The 19228-nt window shown below is 41.3% G+C and overlaps 1 protein-coding gene across 3 annotated transcripts; it reads right to left on the minus strand.

The window, feature by feature from the left end:
* Positions 1-339: 339 nt before the first annotated feature.
* On the minus strand, positions 340-19102 carry LOC124143409 (1,5-anhydro-D-fructose reductase-like). 3 transcript variants are annotated; one of them, XM_046512385.2, is made up of 10 exons: positions 18849-19102; positions 4332-4499; positions 3588-3704; positions 3319-3399; positions 2744-2866; positions 2497-2609; positions 1406-1487; positions 941-1024; positions 574-656; positions 340-473 (listed from the first exon to the last, which is right to left on the minus strand). In XM_046512385.2, exons 1-10 carry the CDS (start codon positions 18918-18920, stop codon positions 431-433), a joined length of 966 nt encoding a protein of 321 aa, XP_046368341.1. In that variant the 5' UTR covers positions 18921-19102; the 3' UTR covers positions 340-430. The 3 variants fall into 3 exon arrangements, with proteins under 3 accessions (XP_046368341.1, XP_046368340.1, XP_048249311.1); XM_046512384.2 differs by lacking the exon at positions 18849-19102 and adding an exon at positions 7522-7697; XM_048393354.1 differs by lacking the exons at positions 3319-3399; positions 18849-19102 and adding an exon at positions 7522-7700.
* Between the last annotated feature and the right edge of the window lie 126 nt (positions 19103-19228).

The following is a 19228-nucleotide window of genomic DNA, read 5'->3' on the forward strand; positions in this document are numbered from 1 at the left end:
AGCCCCCAGGACGCTTTCACCTAGGGGAATTCCTACACCCGATCGCGATACTCGGTAGCCAGTGACAACCATGACACGTAAAAGATAGCAGTCCGACCCGATCCATAGCTCCTAGTCAGTAGCCGGCCACGGGGACGCTATGTGACAGAAGATCCTTCACCTGCCGATACCCGGTTGACATGGGGCTGAAAAGCAACCCATACATGTCGTAAGACGCGACAAACGGGTTCGGGTGGGCTCGCTGACTTGGTTGATGAATGTCATCGGCTCTTCACAGGGATTAATTAACAAGTAGTAAACGTAATCTAAGTGTGATGAATTATAACACGGACTCCAGTGGGCTTTTAATCAGATTAGTTCAGAGTGCTTTATTTGTCACATACACAGATTTCTCGTTCAAGGTTTTTCCATCTTTGCAGTTCACGTTGATTCAAAACTCAATGTGAAACGGATAATATTGGCTTTTCGAAGTTCTGTAAAAAGAAAAGAAGTGTAAAAATAGTTATGTTCATTTCAATTATGAATGTCGGCAAATTGGAAACACAGATTGTGTTTGTTACATAGTATACTCACACGTCAAATGCGCAAGCTCGGAAATTCCTGTCCAGTGCAGATACCACGTTCATCTCCTCCTCTGTCAGTTGAAAATCGAAAACCTGTTAAATATAGAAGTAAATATGACATAATCCCTGTTCACATGATCTGTCTAGAATAGTTCAGAGACACTCGTTTTCGGATTGTACTGTGTTGATGGAATGGATACATTCTTAGAGAAAATGCACGTCGCATTATGATGGCCAGCTGAATCAGCCAACATCATATTAAACATCAAGGCAAAGGTCTTTCTTTAGTATGTGCGATACTTTAGTTCTGACTGCTATGACTGCTCACACCTTTCTCAATCGCCTCAGTGTCACACAAATAACGCGATATTACTAACCTGGAAATTTTCTTTGATTCTGGATGGCGTCACGCTCTTGGGGATGACAATGGTATCCCTCTGTAGCCCCCAACGGAGGACAACCTAGGTATATAAGATTGAAGTTTGCAGTGGCATACATTTTTGTATATGCCGCACTCAGCAATATGCCACTTATGCAACGGCAGTCTGTAAATAATCGAATCTGAACCAGAAACTCCAGTGATTGACATCTTGAGCAGCGATCTACCCAATTAGGGTACGATGACATGCATCAGCGAGTCTGACCACCCGATCCAGTTAGTCTCCTCTTACGGCAAGCATGCGTTGCTGAAGACCAGTTCTAATTCGGTTTTTCACGGCGATATTAAGATATGTACGAGGTAACAAAGATAAAGAGTGTCGATCTATGCAAGTAAGTATGTTTTTACGCTGCTTTTAGCAACGTTCCAGCAATACCACGGCAGTACTAATTTTTCAGTATACCTGAGCTACAGTCTTCCCGTATTTCTTGCCTAATTCTTGAAGAGATGGCTCATCAAATAATCGTCGGAAAGCAGCATCCGATCTGAAACAAAGTGTAATCTTATCACAAAATACATTTTGATTAAATAGAAAGCCTACCTAACTCGTAAAAACAAATGAGACAGATTTGAACAGAAAACATTATTAACACAAAACTGTCCATGTGTAGTTTGATATGCGTTCCTAATACCGACACAGTAGTGATCGCAAAACCGTGTTTAACAGTCCTATGTAATTGGGTTGCTTCCCTCTCCCCGACTGGCCTACTTTGGGGTTTTCTTCATTATCATCGTGATTTAAAGACAATCACTTTAAACTTGAAATAAAAAAACAGCGACGCCACATTATCTGTTTCATATTTGGATCTAAGCGTGAGAATAATAAAACGTCCTCCGCAAGACTATGACAAGACGTACTTCCACTTTACTCATAGAAAGTATAACATTCCCTTTTATATACTAACGGGATCGGGTGGTCAGGCTCGCTGACTTTGTTGATGCATGTCATCGATCCGAATTGCGTGGATCGATGCTCATGAGGTCAATCACTGGATTGTCTGGTCAAGATTCAATTATTTTACAGACCGCCGTCATATAGCTGGAATATTGCTGAGTGCGGCGTTAAACAACAAACCAAACCAAACCAAATCGAGCAGAATCTTGTATACAAATTTGCCACTGTGTACCAAGCGTACAGGGTTTGGACTGTGTAGTGTACGATTCTCCTAAACCCTTTTCATGATCATACAGCTGTACCTTAGAAAACACGGACTTTCGGCGTATGATGCCAGTCACTTTCGAATGTGTTAGACCCCAAATGAACGTCACAAAATGTCTTGCTATGTCCAATAGTAAGTTTTACAATGGGAATAAAAAACAACAACGTGCAAATAGAATAAGGTCGTGGCAGTATTTGAATGTTTAAAGGTCCAATTAAGGGATTTTGTTCCTTGACAACCTATGTGATCTATCTTTGGTTGTTTTGTTGTTAGAATGTTCAAGAATGTTGCTGACAAGGAATATGATGTCAGTTACATGAAGTGAGTGACTTACCTAAACGCCGGGTGGTCAGAACTTCCGAGTGGCGAGTAGGCTGTGATAGCTATCCCTTTCTCTCTACAGAATGATATCAGTTTGTTGTTCAGGATGTAGGGATTGACTTCGACCTGTCAATAATAACCACGTGCATGTATGTGAAAATCAGTGTTACAACGCATCAAAGCATACACGTGTAATAATATATACCTCTATTCTGAGATATACAATGTCATTTTGTCTTGATGTATGATGTCATTTTTACCTGGTTGGTCACTGGCGCATATTTCAACCCTTCTGTTTGTAGAAGCCGTTGTAGTTGTTCTGAGTTGAAGTTGGATACGCCAATAGACTTGGTGAACCCTTTCTCTACAAGCAATTCCATTTCCTGGAGGAACACACATTTCATTATATAATACAATGTAACATTTCATGAGCTAGAGAATAATTGTGTTTTAATGTCGCTTGAAATGTTTGTTTGTTTAACGCCGCACTTTATAATCGAGTCTGGACCAGACAATCCAGAGATTGAAATCATGAACATCAATCCACGCTATTGGGATACGATGGCATGTCATTAACCACGTGAGCGAGCCGGACCACCCGGTGCCTTTAGTAGCCTCTTACGACAAGCATATTCGCCCTTTACGGTAAGCATGGGTTGCTGAAGACCTATTCCTACCCGGAAGTTCACGGGTCGCATGAAATGTAATTCAGTATACAAGTATCAGGACATACATGTACAAACTGTCTTGTATTAAGGCCTTGACTCCACTGTCACTTACTATACATTACCAGGTATGCTTACATGTCTATCAGACGCCTGTTGCTGTTACTCACCTTCCATGTATCGAGGTAGTCAGCATCTGACAAGATGAGGATGCCGTCAGCATCCTTGGGCATGCTTTCACCAGTGTCCTCCTACATAACATTAAACAATACACACACACACAAAATGTAATATAAATATTGAAAGTTTATACATCGTGCATGAGAGCACTACATATACAATAGTTTTTGGACATAGAAATGGCACATCTTCTTCCCATATATAAAGGTTCGAGGAAACAGATGATATGAAGAGACATGATAGTAACCGTTCTTGTTACCTTGAAGGCAACTGGCCAGTGCATTAGGTACAGATCAACGTAGGACAGTCCCAATCGCTCCAAAGAGTCCTTCATTGCACCTTCGACAAGGTCCGGACGATGGAATGTATTCCATAACTGGGGACAGATGAGGTACCCCCTGAGTTAGATACGTACATTTCATGTCTGCTGGAATGTGCTTGGGTTTACTTGTACATTTTTGTGTAAACAATGAGATAAATTTTGAAAAGTATTCAGTAATATAATGTCAACCACTGAAGTGGGAAACGAGCACAAATATAGGGTCGACGAACTGGGATGTTTCTGTTGCTTGTTTCGAAACATGGACAAGTATTCCACACTGACAACGTCCACCCCTTGACACACTATTCTACAGCTTGCTCGACGTGGTACGAACACGGTTTTAGTTAAGATTTTGACATTTGTGACAAATTGACTTTATGTGGGCAGGATAACTTAGAATATGTGGCCGGTTTGTCCTCCATACCAACACAACGGCAACAGCACGGGACATCTACTTTCATCTAAAAATATTTGTAAATATATTGTGACATTTTACCTTTTTTTGGGTAATATTGAGTTCTGACTATGGTATATTTACGAATGTTTTGGTTGAAAAGTAATGAATATCTGTTGTTGTTGACCTTAAGGCCTTGATATTAACCTCAACGATCGATATACATGTAACAGTGATATTTAGTTATTGTACCTTTGCCAGGAGATTCAATGAAGTAAATAACTCACTTTTGTGGTTATGAAGAGGTCTTCACGCTTGACTGTCCCGTCGTCTATCTTGGCCTTGATAGCTTGGCCCACTTCCGCTTCATTGCCGTAGGCCCACGCGCAGTCAATATGGCGGTACCCGCAGGCAATGGCTGCTTTAACAGCCTCCGCTACTTCGCCTTTCGGAGACTACATTGATAGAGAAATAGGTGTATACAATTCGATATTTAAAGTTTTAATACGATCAAGGAACGGTGCCTATATAATAATAGCAGTGGCTTGATGTCAAGTTTATTCTGACTTACGTTGGTAAAGATTATTATATAAAAATATACTCTTATGCTCTGTTTGCTTGCATAAAAAGCGACTATGCTCGTCGTAAGAAGCGACCAACAGGATCGGTCGGTCAGGCTCACTGACGCATGTCATCGAATCCTTATTCGTGGATCGACGCTCATGATATCAGTCACTATTTACAGAATTTATTTTCTGTTTACGTGTACTATAGGTGTACTGTTTCTGGATTTTATCGAAAAAAATACTTTTATGATAAGAAGCTTGAACAAAATAATTGTGCTTCTGAGTTTTGAAAAAGAGATGGGGCGGTTTGGTAGCCTAGTGTTTAAAGCGTTCGCTCGTCACGCTGAAGACCCTGGTTCGATCCCCGACATTGGTACAACGTGTGAAACCCATTTCTGGTATCCCCAGCTGTGATATTGCTGGAATATTGCTCTAAGCGGCGTTAAAACAAACTCACTCACACTGAAAAAGAGATAATTTACCAGCCCCAACTTAACCGCCCAGCAAAAGAAAGTATACAACGTCATCAAAAAGTAATACACCGAAAAATGGCTGCTAATTGTCTTTGAAACACTCCAAACTTAACGTACAAAATATCTTATGATTTCCGCCGAAAAAAATCAATTCGTTCACTAGGTTCACGTCGAATAACGATTTCGCGAACACCTCGAGACATCACTACTTGATAGTGATTCATAAACACATGCTCATGATCGATATTGTCGGAATCGTACAATCGACTATGTCTTTGGCAGAGATTTCTTATGAATAATTAAATGTGTTTTTTCGCTGTTATTGTTTGTTTCATTTTTAGTCAGCATCAAACATGGGTGTACACTGTCTTTTGCCCGGCAGTTCACTGTGAATGAAAAATACTGTCCTGAAGAGATACCAAAAACTTGAGAACAGGATAATTTATCACGAGTCTCTAGCTGACGAGGTCAATGTATATTTAGTAGCGTGTATAACCCAGTGTCAGTGTACGGTGACCTAGTGGTCTCATCGTGATAAGAAGGTGACACACACGTGGCTGATATATTGTAGATGCGACCGTAATTTATATCTCACCTATTCACTGCAAAGGTTGAATATATTGTATTTTCAAATACCCTTTGTATTGATGAAAACCAGAAAGTATTAATAATAATTCAAACAGATTCACTTTAAATCTTTAGTGACCGACATCGTGGTCTAGTGGTAGAGCGTCGCCCTGAGAGCGGAAGGTCGGGGTTTCGATCCCCGACCGCGTCATACCAAAAAGCTTTAAAAGATGGTACTTGTTGGTACCCCGGTGACGCGCAGTATCATGCGGTATCCATGTTAAACTGCGGCATGGTATGTCAGGAGGCTAACACTATAATACCAACATTAGTTCGGACTTGTACAAGCAGACACACACACACACACACACACACACACACACACACATGCATGCAAAATAAGTGAAAATAATTTTGATAGCGACGTTAAGCACCATTTTACCTTTCCACCTCAATCTTAAGTGTAACAGATTGCCCCAGGTGGAGGTTGTATTAAACATTGTTCTGGGCTCCCTTAGAATTTCACATTTCATTTTGTAGATACTTTGCATGATTTAATTAAGATATCATTATTTCTGGGATTAAAAATTAATCTTATTATAGCTCACGCTCTGGATTCATACTGGATTCAAACCCATCATATAACTTATTCAGCTAGTTCTTATCAGTTTGAATGAGTCACATGGGATTCAACGACTGAATAGAACAAACATACGGAAACAAAGAAAGCTTACGCATCCTATATATTTACGGAATAATTAAAATGAACTGTGTATTATTTTTTCATACTTATGAATAAACGTCTGGGGCAGGAAACGCGAGCACTGGTATAATAATTATCTGATCGTGAATCGTCATAACCACATGCTTATGGTATTACCCAACTCGTAAAACGGACTGTTTTTATCAGGTATTTCATTCCATAATTATAATGGAAATAGCATTGTCAGTTATAATCAATGCAGAGTGAGAGAGTGTGGTTTTATTGCGCTTTCAGCAACATTCCAGCAATAATACGGCGGGAGACACCATAAAATGAACTTGACACATTTCACCTATGAGGGCAATAGAACCCGGATCTTCCGTGTGACGAGCGAACGCTGTACCCACTACCCTATCCAGTTGCCCTGTTTTAATGCAGAATATTGGTGGATTATTTTACATATCATAGAATGATGATTGTAAATTGACAGGATCAACTGATAGTCTATTTCATTTGACAGTAAGGTAGTCCCATGTAAAAGTCGATAAAGTCGATAAGACCAGTGAAGATCCGGGTTAGAAAAGGTCTTCAGCAACCCATGCTTGCCGTAAAAGGTGATTATGCTTGTCGTAAGAGGCGACTAACGGGATCGGGTGGTCAGGCTCTCTGACTTGGTTGATGCATGTCATCGTACACCATTGCGTGGATTGATACTCATAATATCAATCACTGGATTGTCTGGTCCAGGCTCGATTATTTACAGACCGCAGTCGCATTGCTGGAATATTGCTGATTGCGACGTTAAACAACCAAAAACAAACAAAACAAGGTCGATAAACGTTGCCCTTTTCCATAATATTATACGTACGGTCTCGCAATAAAATCTATGTAATCTGCTTCATGCATGTTCACTCTAAACTCGATCCATATATGTTATGCATATTAAGTACTTGCATTGTTCACAGATGTTACTAATGTTTCTAAAAACCTTTATATTCTTGTAAATATAATGTAGTATTATGATACAATCAATTTTACATTCACATATGAAAATCATAATGCAAGTTTGTATTTAAGCCACATATCACATCATGACGTTGCAATATTTTACTCTCTTCCATTTATGTACTTCTATCTCTGTTCCCAAACCCATATGTTATATTCTTACCTGCCAAGTACCCAGACCAAACACTGGCATAGACTTTCCATTACTAAACTTCAAGACGGGAACTGCTGCCATGTTGAACACCCAGAAGACCGGTACACGACTGACGTCTCACGTATTTGAGAGAGAATAACTGGATAGATAACCCGACTTCATTCACCCCGAGTTGTTGACCCAAATACACGAACAACTTTGTCACATGCCTGTCATCAGGCGTATGTTTCACAACATTTCAATAGGGCAGCATATTGTTTCATGTGTGTACACACCGATAATGCAAAATTATGATCATTAGCAGATACATATATATATATATATATATATATATATATATATATGCCTGCTTCTGTCTAAAAACGTAAGTTATTACCATTGTGTGGTCTGTTCATACAGGGGTGAACTGGAAAATTTAAAATGTTTTCTTAAGTGAGTCAGTGAGAGATTTGGGTTTAACGTACGCTGCTTTCAACAGTATTCCAGTTATATAACGGCGTGTCACCTTAATGTGGGAGGAAAACCAAAGTTATGCAAGTCTCAACACGTGAATATCCAAAGTGACAATTTTTTATAATCTTTAAAAAAAAATTTTTTTAACATCTCTGCAACATCAGGTGTACGTAGTCTTACTGTAAATAGTTTCCTGTAAACCCCAATTTCAATGTTATCTAAAGCAGGTCAATACATGGAAACTTTTCATGCTCGGTAAAAAGCAAATCCCTGAGTGGAAGGGGAAACAGTACATTTTACAGCCATGAAACGAAACCACTGCTCCGAGTGGTAAGAATGCACCCAAAATGCGAACAGAAGGGGTAGGGGGATCCTACAGTCGGTGATACCTTACGGTTGAGGAAGACACTCAACCTCAACATTGGTTGTCCGACCCATCGACAATCAATAAAACTCAAAGGCCAATAAATAATCAAGTCTGAGTAAAGCCTCTAGCCAGCGGGCACCAATACTAGTCCATGAGCCAGACCTCAAAATTTCAGGTTTGAGTATCAAAAAGCTGCACAGATCCGATGTGGATTTTCAGTTAGCATGATGTCTTAAGTGTCCAAAAAGCCCACCCGGACATTCAGGATCGGTAGCTTAATACACTTTTGGCGGCCATCTTTAAAATGGCCGCCACGCCCATTCAGAAATATACTAACCACCGGAAAAACTGAAATAACCCGCCACCATGATGACCTATGAACATGCAATATGGCTTATTTTGTTCGTAACAAACTTCTGCACCAGACAGTATATAATAACTTGACTTTTGATTTTATAATCTGTTCCAAAATTCGGAGTTTTTCAAACATATGGGTATGCGTTGATGCTTTTTTCACAAAGTTCTTTCAAATGTCAAGCCTGCTATACACACCAGCAAATGTATGTCCTAGATCACCTTGGGCAGCTCTCCAGGTGTGGATAAAATGTTTGGGGCAGTTATTTGACCTGTATGTATAAGTGCAGACAATAAAATTGCACCGATAATCCACCATCAAGAAAGTGCCGTTGTAGATCTGGGCAGGTTCTATCCAGTTCACTCATCTGCGCATAGTAAACCAGGAGATATCGTGCATAGTTCGTTTTGTCCATTGCGAAACACCAGGGTATCAAATCCCTGATGCTACTCAGATGCAAATGCCAGTCTCCGGTTCGGTCTGCACGAATCAAACCAAGTAGTATTTCTACCAGATCAATGTACAGCATCCAGTAAGCAGCCAACTGACCGTTCTCATGACGTAGACCATCCAAGAAAACTGCAAACAAGTCGAGGATCCTCTGACAGGATTCGTTATTCAAGGTAGATTCGAATGTTGCTCCACGCGTATCATCTTGCAGATCAGCGACTAGACGGATCACTTCATCCAGATGGTGAAGGTCTCCCTCATGATTTGTCTCCAACCATTCTGTGAACGATGCCCAGGCTACTCCTGATTCAACAGCAAGATCTCGAAGTCCTGCATCACGGAACATCTTTCCAATGATGGACAACAAATTGCAGATTATGTGGAAGTTCCCCATCATTAGTACAATGTTGTCGAATTCAAGTTAATGTTTCCATGCCACTTCGGTCGCCTTAGCATAGAGTGCTTGGTCCATAACAACAGCAATTTTCTCCAGCTGCAGACTCTGACGAACTGCCTCTGATTGGCGGAGGATCTCCTGAACAGTTGAAAGCGCAGTGGCAGGTGCATTTATAGTTGGCAAGTATCCTACCACATCAGCAGAAACTGTCACTTGGTCTCTGGCCTGGATGTTGAACCCTGTCCAGGAGGAGACATTTTGCTGCACATGATCATGAAGGCGAGTGATAATCTAAAGAAGATTACGCTGTTTTGCACGCGCGGTTGCATCTACGAGAGGCTGTGAAAGGTTGGCAGACTTCAATGGTGGGCGACCTTCCCTTCTAGAGGAGATATAAGCTGGTAGCATCAGCTCAGTAGGCTCTACTGTACGTCTCCTGTCTTTCTTATCCATACTAGCCAGTCTGGACGGTGCACAAGTCAGAGATGTTGGCTGAACTATGATGCCATTAATACGATGTGAGGTCCCTGCACCACTCAAGGTTTCCTCCTGCCTGTCTATATTGTCAAACGCAAGCACAGTTGGGACGCCGGGGTGTATCCCAGCTGGAAAGGCAGGCAAAGTTTCATTGCCAGAGTTCATCTTCTCTATGCATAAGGCAGTGTCTATCTCCTCAAACCGAGTGTATGAACAAGAATGGCCTAGACAATTCAATGTCCGGATAAGTTCAACATTGCCCGTAAGGGTCTTGATCACCGATGGGAGTAGAACGTGTTTGGGAGTTAGTACCTGAGCATTCGTCACAGCATTAACAACATCCTGAGCTAACGACCACGACAGCCTGTCTATCCGGTCAGAGTTCACAGATTGCTTCCCACCGAGGAGCACTTTCAAGAACAACAGGAGACAGTCTGGAAGTTCAACGTACGTTTCAGTCAGTTCTTCTGGTTTTGGTGGCCAGACCTGCTCCGTGATTCCATCTGTAATGTTATCACGCAGAATAAGAGCTACCCGTTCAATCAACTGTTCACACTGTTCTCCCTGTGTGAAAACTTCCAATTTGTCCTTGAGATTTACAAAATCACGGGCAATAGAATCAGTTGAAAGATTGTGTGGTCGAATGTATACCCTACGGCCAACTGGGAAGAAGCGCAAGGTGTCACCAAACACCAATTCTAACTTCCTGCGCAGATTTTTCTTTGTTGAGTCTTTGACCTCTACACCCAGTTCACTTAACCAAGACACAAGCTTTGAGGTGAGGTCAAGCAGAGACACTATGCGTGGGGATGAAAATACGTTGCTGCGAATGTAGTCATACAGTCTTTGAAGTGCTTCCTTTTCTGCCTGCTGATAGTCATCCCCGGCTTGAGTTCTAGTGAGATCGGACACATAGGGCTTAGGGGCACACGTGTACTGTTTATAACATGAAATGTGATAATGTGCCTCTGCTGCAACAATGTCGCGTGAAGTAATGGCTAGAATCCGTCTGTCCGACTTGGCTGTTGCTATATCACGGATAGTTTTATCAGCTCTGAGGTCCAATGCTTGAACCAATGGTTCTCGGGTGCGTGTACTCTTTAAGTACTTTGTATTTTTTTCACAAAAGATACAAACTTTGTCATATACACGTGACATGGAAGACCCCTGCTGACGTAGCGACGGCCTCCCAGGCTTCTCCCCTTCAGCTGAACTGGCAGCAGTCACCTTTTGTATTTTTGCTAGTCTCTACGGCGCCTATGATACAGCACATTTGGTACAGAGTTTGATTCATTATCCCAGAGTTCAAGAATTGCATCAAAGTTCCTGATCTTGGCCGCTTCATGAAATCTTTGCCAGGAAGGTAAGTCCTTTGGTCGGATTAGGCTTTTTTGGGTATGGTTTAACTGATTTCCTCTGATTCGTGGTGATAACCCACTCCAGAAAGCGCCAAATGCAATAAATTATTACCAAAATTTTATTGTCTGCACTTATACTTAAGGGTCAAATAACTGCCCAAAACATTTTATCCACACCTGGAGAGCTGCCCAAGGTGATCTAGGACATACGTTGCTGGTGTGAAAAGCAGGCTTGACATTTGAAAGAACTTTGTGAAAAAAAGCATCAACGCATACCCATATGTTTGAAAAACTCCGAATTTTGGAACAGATTATAAAATCAAAAGTCAAGTTATTATATACTGTCTGGTGCAGAAGTTTGTTACGAACAAAATAAGCCATATTGCATGTTCATAGGTCATCTTGGTGGCGAGTTATTTCAGTTTTTCCGGTGGTTAGTATATTTCTGAATGGGCGTGGCGGCCATTTTTAAAGATGGCCGCCAAATTGGTATTAAGCTACCGATCCTGAATGTCCGGGTGGGCTTTTTGAACACTTAAGACATCATGCTAACTGAAAATCCACATTGGATCTGTTCAGCTTTTTGATACTCATATTCGGTCTGGCTCATGGACTATACGCCATGACACAGCGAATTCCTAACCCGAACACGACGGGGTCAGTACTGTTCAGAGGGTTCTGGGCAGAAAATATAGTTTCTGTTCCGTACGCGCGATTTGTCTCTTACTGTTTGCACATTCCTATGAGACACACGCCTACGTGAACCATTTGGGAATACCTCCTCCTAAATAACGTGTGCTTCAAGTGGTAACGTGCAGACAGGCAGCCGTACGGAACACTAATGTATCGTTATTGTCCTGAAATCTTAAACTGTGCTGGAGAACTGTTGTATTTCACCATTGTGATGTATGCTGTGGATGACGCTTTGTATTACCAACTAAGTTGGAAATGTAACTCTGGCCTGGCCTTGTTATACGAACGGGTATATGCAGGTATATTTTTCACTAGGGCATTGAGTATGTGTCATTTGTAGGGCAACAATACTCCAACTCTCAGTCGTCTCGTTTGCGCCGCTTTCCTTCCCCCGCGTAATCACCAGATGCCTATTTGCGCTCAACACAAGTCAATCCAGTCAAGATAACAGCCCGTACTAAGCAAATTCTGAATCCGAAAAGAAAAACGCATATTCAATTTAACCACGGTCTCCTAGTGCATGGGGTACATGCAATTTAACCACGGTCTCCTATCGCATGGGGTACATGCATATGCAATTTAACCACGGTCTCCTAGCAATATGTATATGTCATTTATCTACGGTCTCCTTGCGCAATGTGTATGTCTCGTTTAACTCGTCTAATTGCCCACGGTGTATATGTCATTTAACTGCGGTCTACCAGCGCATGGTGTACATGTCGGTTAACCCGTCTAATAGGGCAAGGCGTATAATTATGCTATGAAACTCCGATCACATAGGTCATGGTGTATATGTCGTTTAACTCACCTATGGCGAATGGTGTATAAGTCAATGCAAGATAGCTACTAAAAAGACTCGCAAAGAACAATGAAGAACTAAACATTATTTAGATAGGGAAGTGTCTAGTGAGTTGTTCCCCGTATATTTAGCTGGGGTAAACGCAGTGCCCGAACGATCGCATCCGAAAGTGGTAGAGTTTTGACAATCGGTATTAGAAGAAAGGGCACAGATAATCAAGAATATGCAGGAAATACAAATACCATACCCACCTGTTCATAACATAGACTTGTCCGACACTGCCGAGGTCGGATTTTATTCAGGGAGTCATCATTATTAAAATACAGGTAAACATTTTTAAAGCTAGTACATTTTATCATCATCCTTAAAGTGAGTGAGTGAGTTTGGTGTTACGCCGCTTTGACCAATATTCCAGCAATATCACGGCGGGGGACACCAGAAATGGGCTTCACACATTGTACCCATGTCGGGATTCGAACCCGGGTCTTCAGCGTGATGAGCGAACGCATTTTTAAAGCTAGTACATTTTATCATCATCCTTAAAGAGGCTGTACATTATGTTGATATCTCATTTAGAAAAAAAAACGACTCGTGATCGTTGATTATCGCAAAATAAAACACTGCACCCCTCATTGTTTATTCTCCCTGCAGTGTTTTATTGTACCATAACCAACTCCCACTCATCGTTTATTTCTCAATTTAACTGCAGTCTACTTGCGCACGGTGTATATGTCATGTTGTTTGTTTGTTTGTTTGTTGTTTAACGCCACACTCATCAATATTCCAGCTGTGACGGCGGTCTGTAAATAATCAAATCTGGACTAGACAATCCAATGATTGATATCATGAGACTCAATCCACGCAGTTGGGATACGATGGCATGTATCAACCGACTCAGCGAGCCTGACCACCCGATCCCGTTAGTCGCCTAAGCCGTATATGTCATGTACCTGTGGTGCATTAGGTCATGGTGAATTTGTCGCGCAACTCGGGCCTACTAGAACATGGTGTATATATGTCCTGTACATCTGGGATACTAGGTCATGGTGTATTTATCGTGGAACTTTAGTCTCCTGGGCATGGTGTACAGGTTATGTAAATCTTGTCTACTAGGACATATGTGCCATAAATCTCTCATCTTCATATATATCATATAACTCCGGTCGACTGTATGGAGCATGGTGTATATGGCATGTACCTCCGGTGTATTAGGTATGGTGTATGTGGCATGTACATACAGTGTAAAAGGTATGGTGTATATGTCATGTACCCCCAATGTATTAGGTATGGAGTATATGTCATGTACATACGGTGTATTAGGTATGGTGTATATGTCATGTACCTCCGGTGTATTAGGTATTGTGTATATGTCATGTACCCCCAATGTATTAGGTATGGAGTATATGTCATGTACCCCGAACATATGAGGTAGGGTGTATGTCGTATGAACCTCAGGGATATTAGGTATCGTGTAGATGGCATGTACCTCCGGTGTATAAGGTATGGTGTATATGGCATGTACTTCCGGTGTATTAGGTATGGTGTATATGTCATGTACCTGCGGGGTATTAGGTATGGTGTATATGTCATGTACCCCCAATGTATTAGGTATGGTGTATATGTCATGTACCTCCGGTGTATTAGGTATGGTGTATATGTCATGCACCTCCGGTGTTTCAGGTATGGTGTATATGTCATGTACCTCCAGTGCATTAGTGTGGTGTATTTGTCATGTACCTCCGGTGTATCAGGTATAGTGTATATGTCATGTACCTCCGGTGTATAAGGTATGGTGTATATGTCATGTACCTCCGGTGTATTAGATATGGTGTATATGTCATGTACCTCCGGTGTATCAGGTAAAGTGTATATGTCATGTACCTCCGGTGTATAAGGTATGGTGTATTTGTCATGTACCTCCGGTGTATTAGGTATGGTGTATATGTCATGTACCTCTGGTGTATCAGGTATAGTGTATATGTCATGTACCTCCGGTGTATAAGGTATGGTGTATATGTCATTTACCTCCGGTGTATAAGGTATGGTGTATATGTCATGTACCTCTGGTGTATCAGGTATGGTGTATATGTCATGTACCTCTGGTGTATCAGGTATAGTGTATATGTCATGTACCTCCGGTGTATAAGGTATGGTGTATTTGTCATGTACCTCCGGTGTATTAGGTATGGTGTATATGTCATGTACCTCTGGTGTATCAGGTATAGTGTAAATGTCATGTACCTCCGGTGTATAAGGTACGGTGTATATGTCATGTACCTCCGCGGTATTAGGTATGGTGTATATGTCATGTACCTCTGGTGTATCAGGTATAGTGTGTATATGGCATGTACCTCCGGTGTATTAGGTATGGTATATGTCATGTACCTCTGGTGTATCAGGTATGGTGTATAGTCATGTACCTCCGGTGTATTAGGTATGGTGTATATGGCATGTGCCTCCGGTCTATTAGTGTACGGTGTATATGGGGTGTATGTGAGTAGCTCTGGTGTCCGGTGTATTTGTCTTATAGCTGTAGTATACTAGGGCTTCGTGTGTGTGTGTGTGTGTGTGTGTGTGTGTGTGTGTGTGTGTGTGTGTGTGTGTGTGTGTGTGTGTGTGTGTGTGTGTGTGTGTGTGTGTGTGTGTGTGTGTGTCTGGGATACTAGGTCATGGTGTATTTATCGTGGAACTTTAGTCTCCTGGGCATGGTGTACAGGTTATGTAAATCTTGTCTACTAGGACATATGTGCCATAAATCTCTCATCTTCATATATATCATATAACTCCGGTCGACTGTATGGAGCATGGTGTATATGGCATGTACCTCCGGTGTATTAGGTATGGTGTATGTGGCATGTACATACAGTGTAAAAGGTATGGTGTATATGTCATGTACCCCCAATGTATTAGGTATGGAGTATATGTCATGTACATACGGTGTATTAGGTATGGTGTATATGTCATGTACCTCCGGTGTATTAGGTATTGTGTATATGTCATGTACCCCCAATGTATTAGGTATGGAGTATATGTCATGTACCCCGAACATATGAGGTATGGTGTATGTCGTATGAACCTCAGGGATATTAGTATCGTGTAGATGGCATGTACCTCCGGTGTATAAGGTATGGTGTATATGGCATGTACCTGCGGGGTATTAGGTATGGTGTATATGTCATGTACCCCCAATGTATTAGGTATGGTGTATATGTCATGTACCTCCGGTGTATTAGGTATGGTGTATATGTCATGCACCTCCGGTGTTTCAGGTATGGTGTATATGTCATGTACCTCCAGTGCATTAGTGTGGTGTATTTGTCATGTACCTCCGGTGTATCAGGTATAGTGTATATGTCATGTACCTCCGGTGTATAAGGTATGGTGTATATGTCATGTACCTCCGGTGTATTAGATATGGTGTATATGTCATGTACCTCCGGTGTATCAGGTAAAGTGTATGTGTCATGTACCTCCGGTGTATAAGGTATGGTGTATATGTCATGTACCTCTGGTGTATCAGGTATAGTGTATATGTCATGTACCTCCGGTGTATAAGGTATGGTGTATATGTCATGTACCTCTGGTGTATCAGGTATGGTGTATATGTCATGTACCTCCGGTGTATCAGGTATAGTGTATATGTCATGTACCTCCGGTGTATAAGGTATGGTGTATTTGTCATGTACCTCCGGTGTTTTGGGTATGGTGTATATGTCATGTACCTCTGGTGTATCAGGTATAGTGTATATGCCATGTACCTCCGGTGTATAAGGTACGGTGTATATGTCATGTACCTCCGCGGTATTAGGTATGGTGTATATGTCATGTACCTCTGGTGTATCAGGTATAGTGTGTATATGGCATGTACCTCCGGTGTATTAGGTATGGTATATGTCATGTACCTCTGGTGTATCAGGTATGGTGTATAGTCATGTACCTCCGGTGTATTAGGTATGGTGTATATGGCATGTGCCTCCGGTCTATTAGTGTACGGTGTATATGGGGTGTATGTGAGTAGCTCTGGTGTCCGGTGTATTTGTCTTATAGCTGTAGTATACTAGGGCTTCGTGTGTGTGTGTGTGTGTGTGTGTGTGTGTGTGTGTGTGTGTGTGTGTGTGTGTGTGTGTGTGTGTGTGTGTGTGTGTGTGTGTGTGTGTGTGTGTGTGTGTGTGTGTGTGTGTGTGTAACATGAGTTGTACTGGCTCTGCTAACAGCATATTCCACATGTCAGTCCATATTTGATAATGTCATAATGTGACGATGTCGTATTTCCCATAGCATGTATACACGTTAATATTTTTTGAAGGGTGGGCATCCTCCATTCTGTATCCCTTTTGACGAGAGAATCCCAGTCAAGTATGTCCTGCTTAACTGTGTTGAATCTGCCGTCAATGTTGTTTTATGAACATGTTTTGTAGAAGATAAATGACTTTTAAATAGGTAGAATAAATTCGTAAATAAGACTGTAGGGGCTGTTCCTTCGAATGGGTTTGTAGTAACGTAAAACCGTTGTCCCCCTCAGAGGGTACCTCAGACTACGTTATTCACAGTATTCTTTATGGCTATCATAGGTTCAATCGCAGGATATTTGTATATCTTCATTGTCGGCTAAACAACAGTAATCAACAGCAGTGTTAGAAATAGTTGCCTGCCCGCTAGCCAAAACCCAGTGACTTCTGAATTGGGCTGGCAACATTTCCAATAAAGCTCGCTCTATAAGTGTCAAGTGAAAAATTCTACACAATACGTATTTATTTCTATGAATCTTCAAGTCAGTTAAGGTGTCATTTAATGTCAAAGACTGTTGTCATTTTGTTTTCATTTGGTAGTTTATCGGAAATCCACACGAAGTTGTAGACTGAGGTTTTGCTGTACACTGATCATGACGGATATGCATGTGCATGCGTTATTAGCGATATGTGTGGACGTCTAAGAACCACCACAAAAGTATGACAAACGTATTGTACCAGGTGGCCCATCAGCTTCGCCGTTGTTGAGCGTAAGGACTTGCAACAACTTGTCAAATATTTTCCATTGAAATGTCAGTCACGCCTGGCGACAAATTCACTAGCCATGTCTTGGTGACAAACTGGGGACGTCCGATAGCGCGTTCTCGTATATTGTATGCCTATTTCACAATGAATTATAAAGTATTTACAAACCAAGTATTGCTATTTCTGACATCAACACTACTGATGCAACTATATATTCGCGACTGTAATCCGTAAAGTCAAATACCCCCTCTCTCCCTCTCTCTCTGATCATGATGGAAGTATCGAAAGTGTCGTTGTGGTGTTACTAACTTCTGCTGCTAGTATGTATTGTTCGTGCTCTCTCTCTCTCTCTCTCTCTCTCTCTCTCTCTCTCTCTCTCTCTCTCTCTCTCTCTCTCTGCCAACATCCAGTCATAAAATATACATGTACGTATACACCGACGAAACATAATACATACTATAATTAATATAATAATTACGAGACAGTCTCTAAATTGGGCACTATTTCTATATGCGCACTGCTTGAAGGTGCTTGACTTAGTATGCTGCGCTGGCTCATTGACCCAGAACTGCACAATGGCGGCCTCCAGTAGACGGACACAAAACGCAATGCATGCATGTAAGTCACGAGATTAACGTCCATTGTTACTTTTTGTTAAGGAACACTCTATTGAAGCTGTTTCGAGACACGAAAGTCGTCGCCACATAGGTGAAAATGTAGACAATGACACGAACCCCATGTCCACTCTAAACTCGATATATATTTTTTATGCATATTAAGTTCTAGCATTGTTCACAGATAATTATTTTTTATATATTCTTATTCATTCTTGTAAATATAATGTAGTATTATTTTTATTCAATTTTACATTCACTCACATAAGAAAACATAATCTAGCTACATATCACATATGACGTTGCAATATTTTACTCTCTTCCGTTCAATCACTTCTGTCTCTGTTCTCACACACAAACCCATATGTTATATTCTTACCTGCCAAGTCCCCAGACCAAACACTGGCATAGACTTTCCATTACTAAACTTCAAGACGGGAACTGCTGCCATGTTGAACACACAGGAGACCGGTACACGACTGCCGTCTCACGTATTTTAGAGAGAATAACTGGATAGATAACCCGACTTCATTCACCCCGAGTTGTTGACCCAAATACACGAACAACTTTGTCAAATGCCTGTCATCAGATGTAAGTTTCACAACATTTCAAAAGGGAGGCAAGTTGTTTTGTTTCATGTTTGTACACACCCATATTATACGCTTGTGGGTATACAGCGAACCAGACAAAAGCTTTGTTATATTGAAACGGGACGAGTACATTTGAACATAATGCAAATCACAAACAGATACATATATA

The sequence above is a fragment of the Haliotis rufescens genome, unplaced genomic scaffold, assembly GCF_023055435.1.
Source record: "Haliotis rufescens isolate VD_foot unplaced genomic scaffold, xgHalRufe1.0.p SCAF_12, whole genome shotgun sequence".
NCBI classification, from domain to species: domain Eukaryota; kingdom Metazoa; phylum Mollusca; class Gastropoda; order Lepetellida; family Haliotidae; genus Haliotis; species Haliotis rufescens.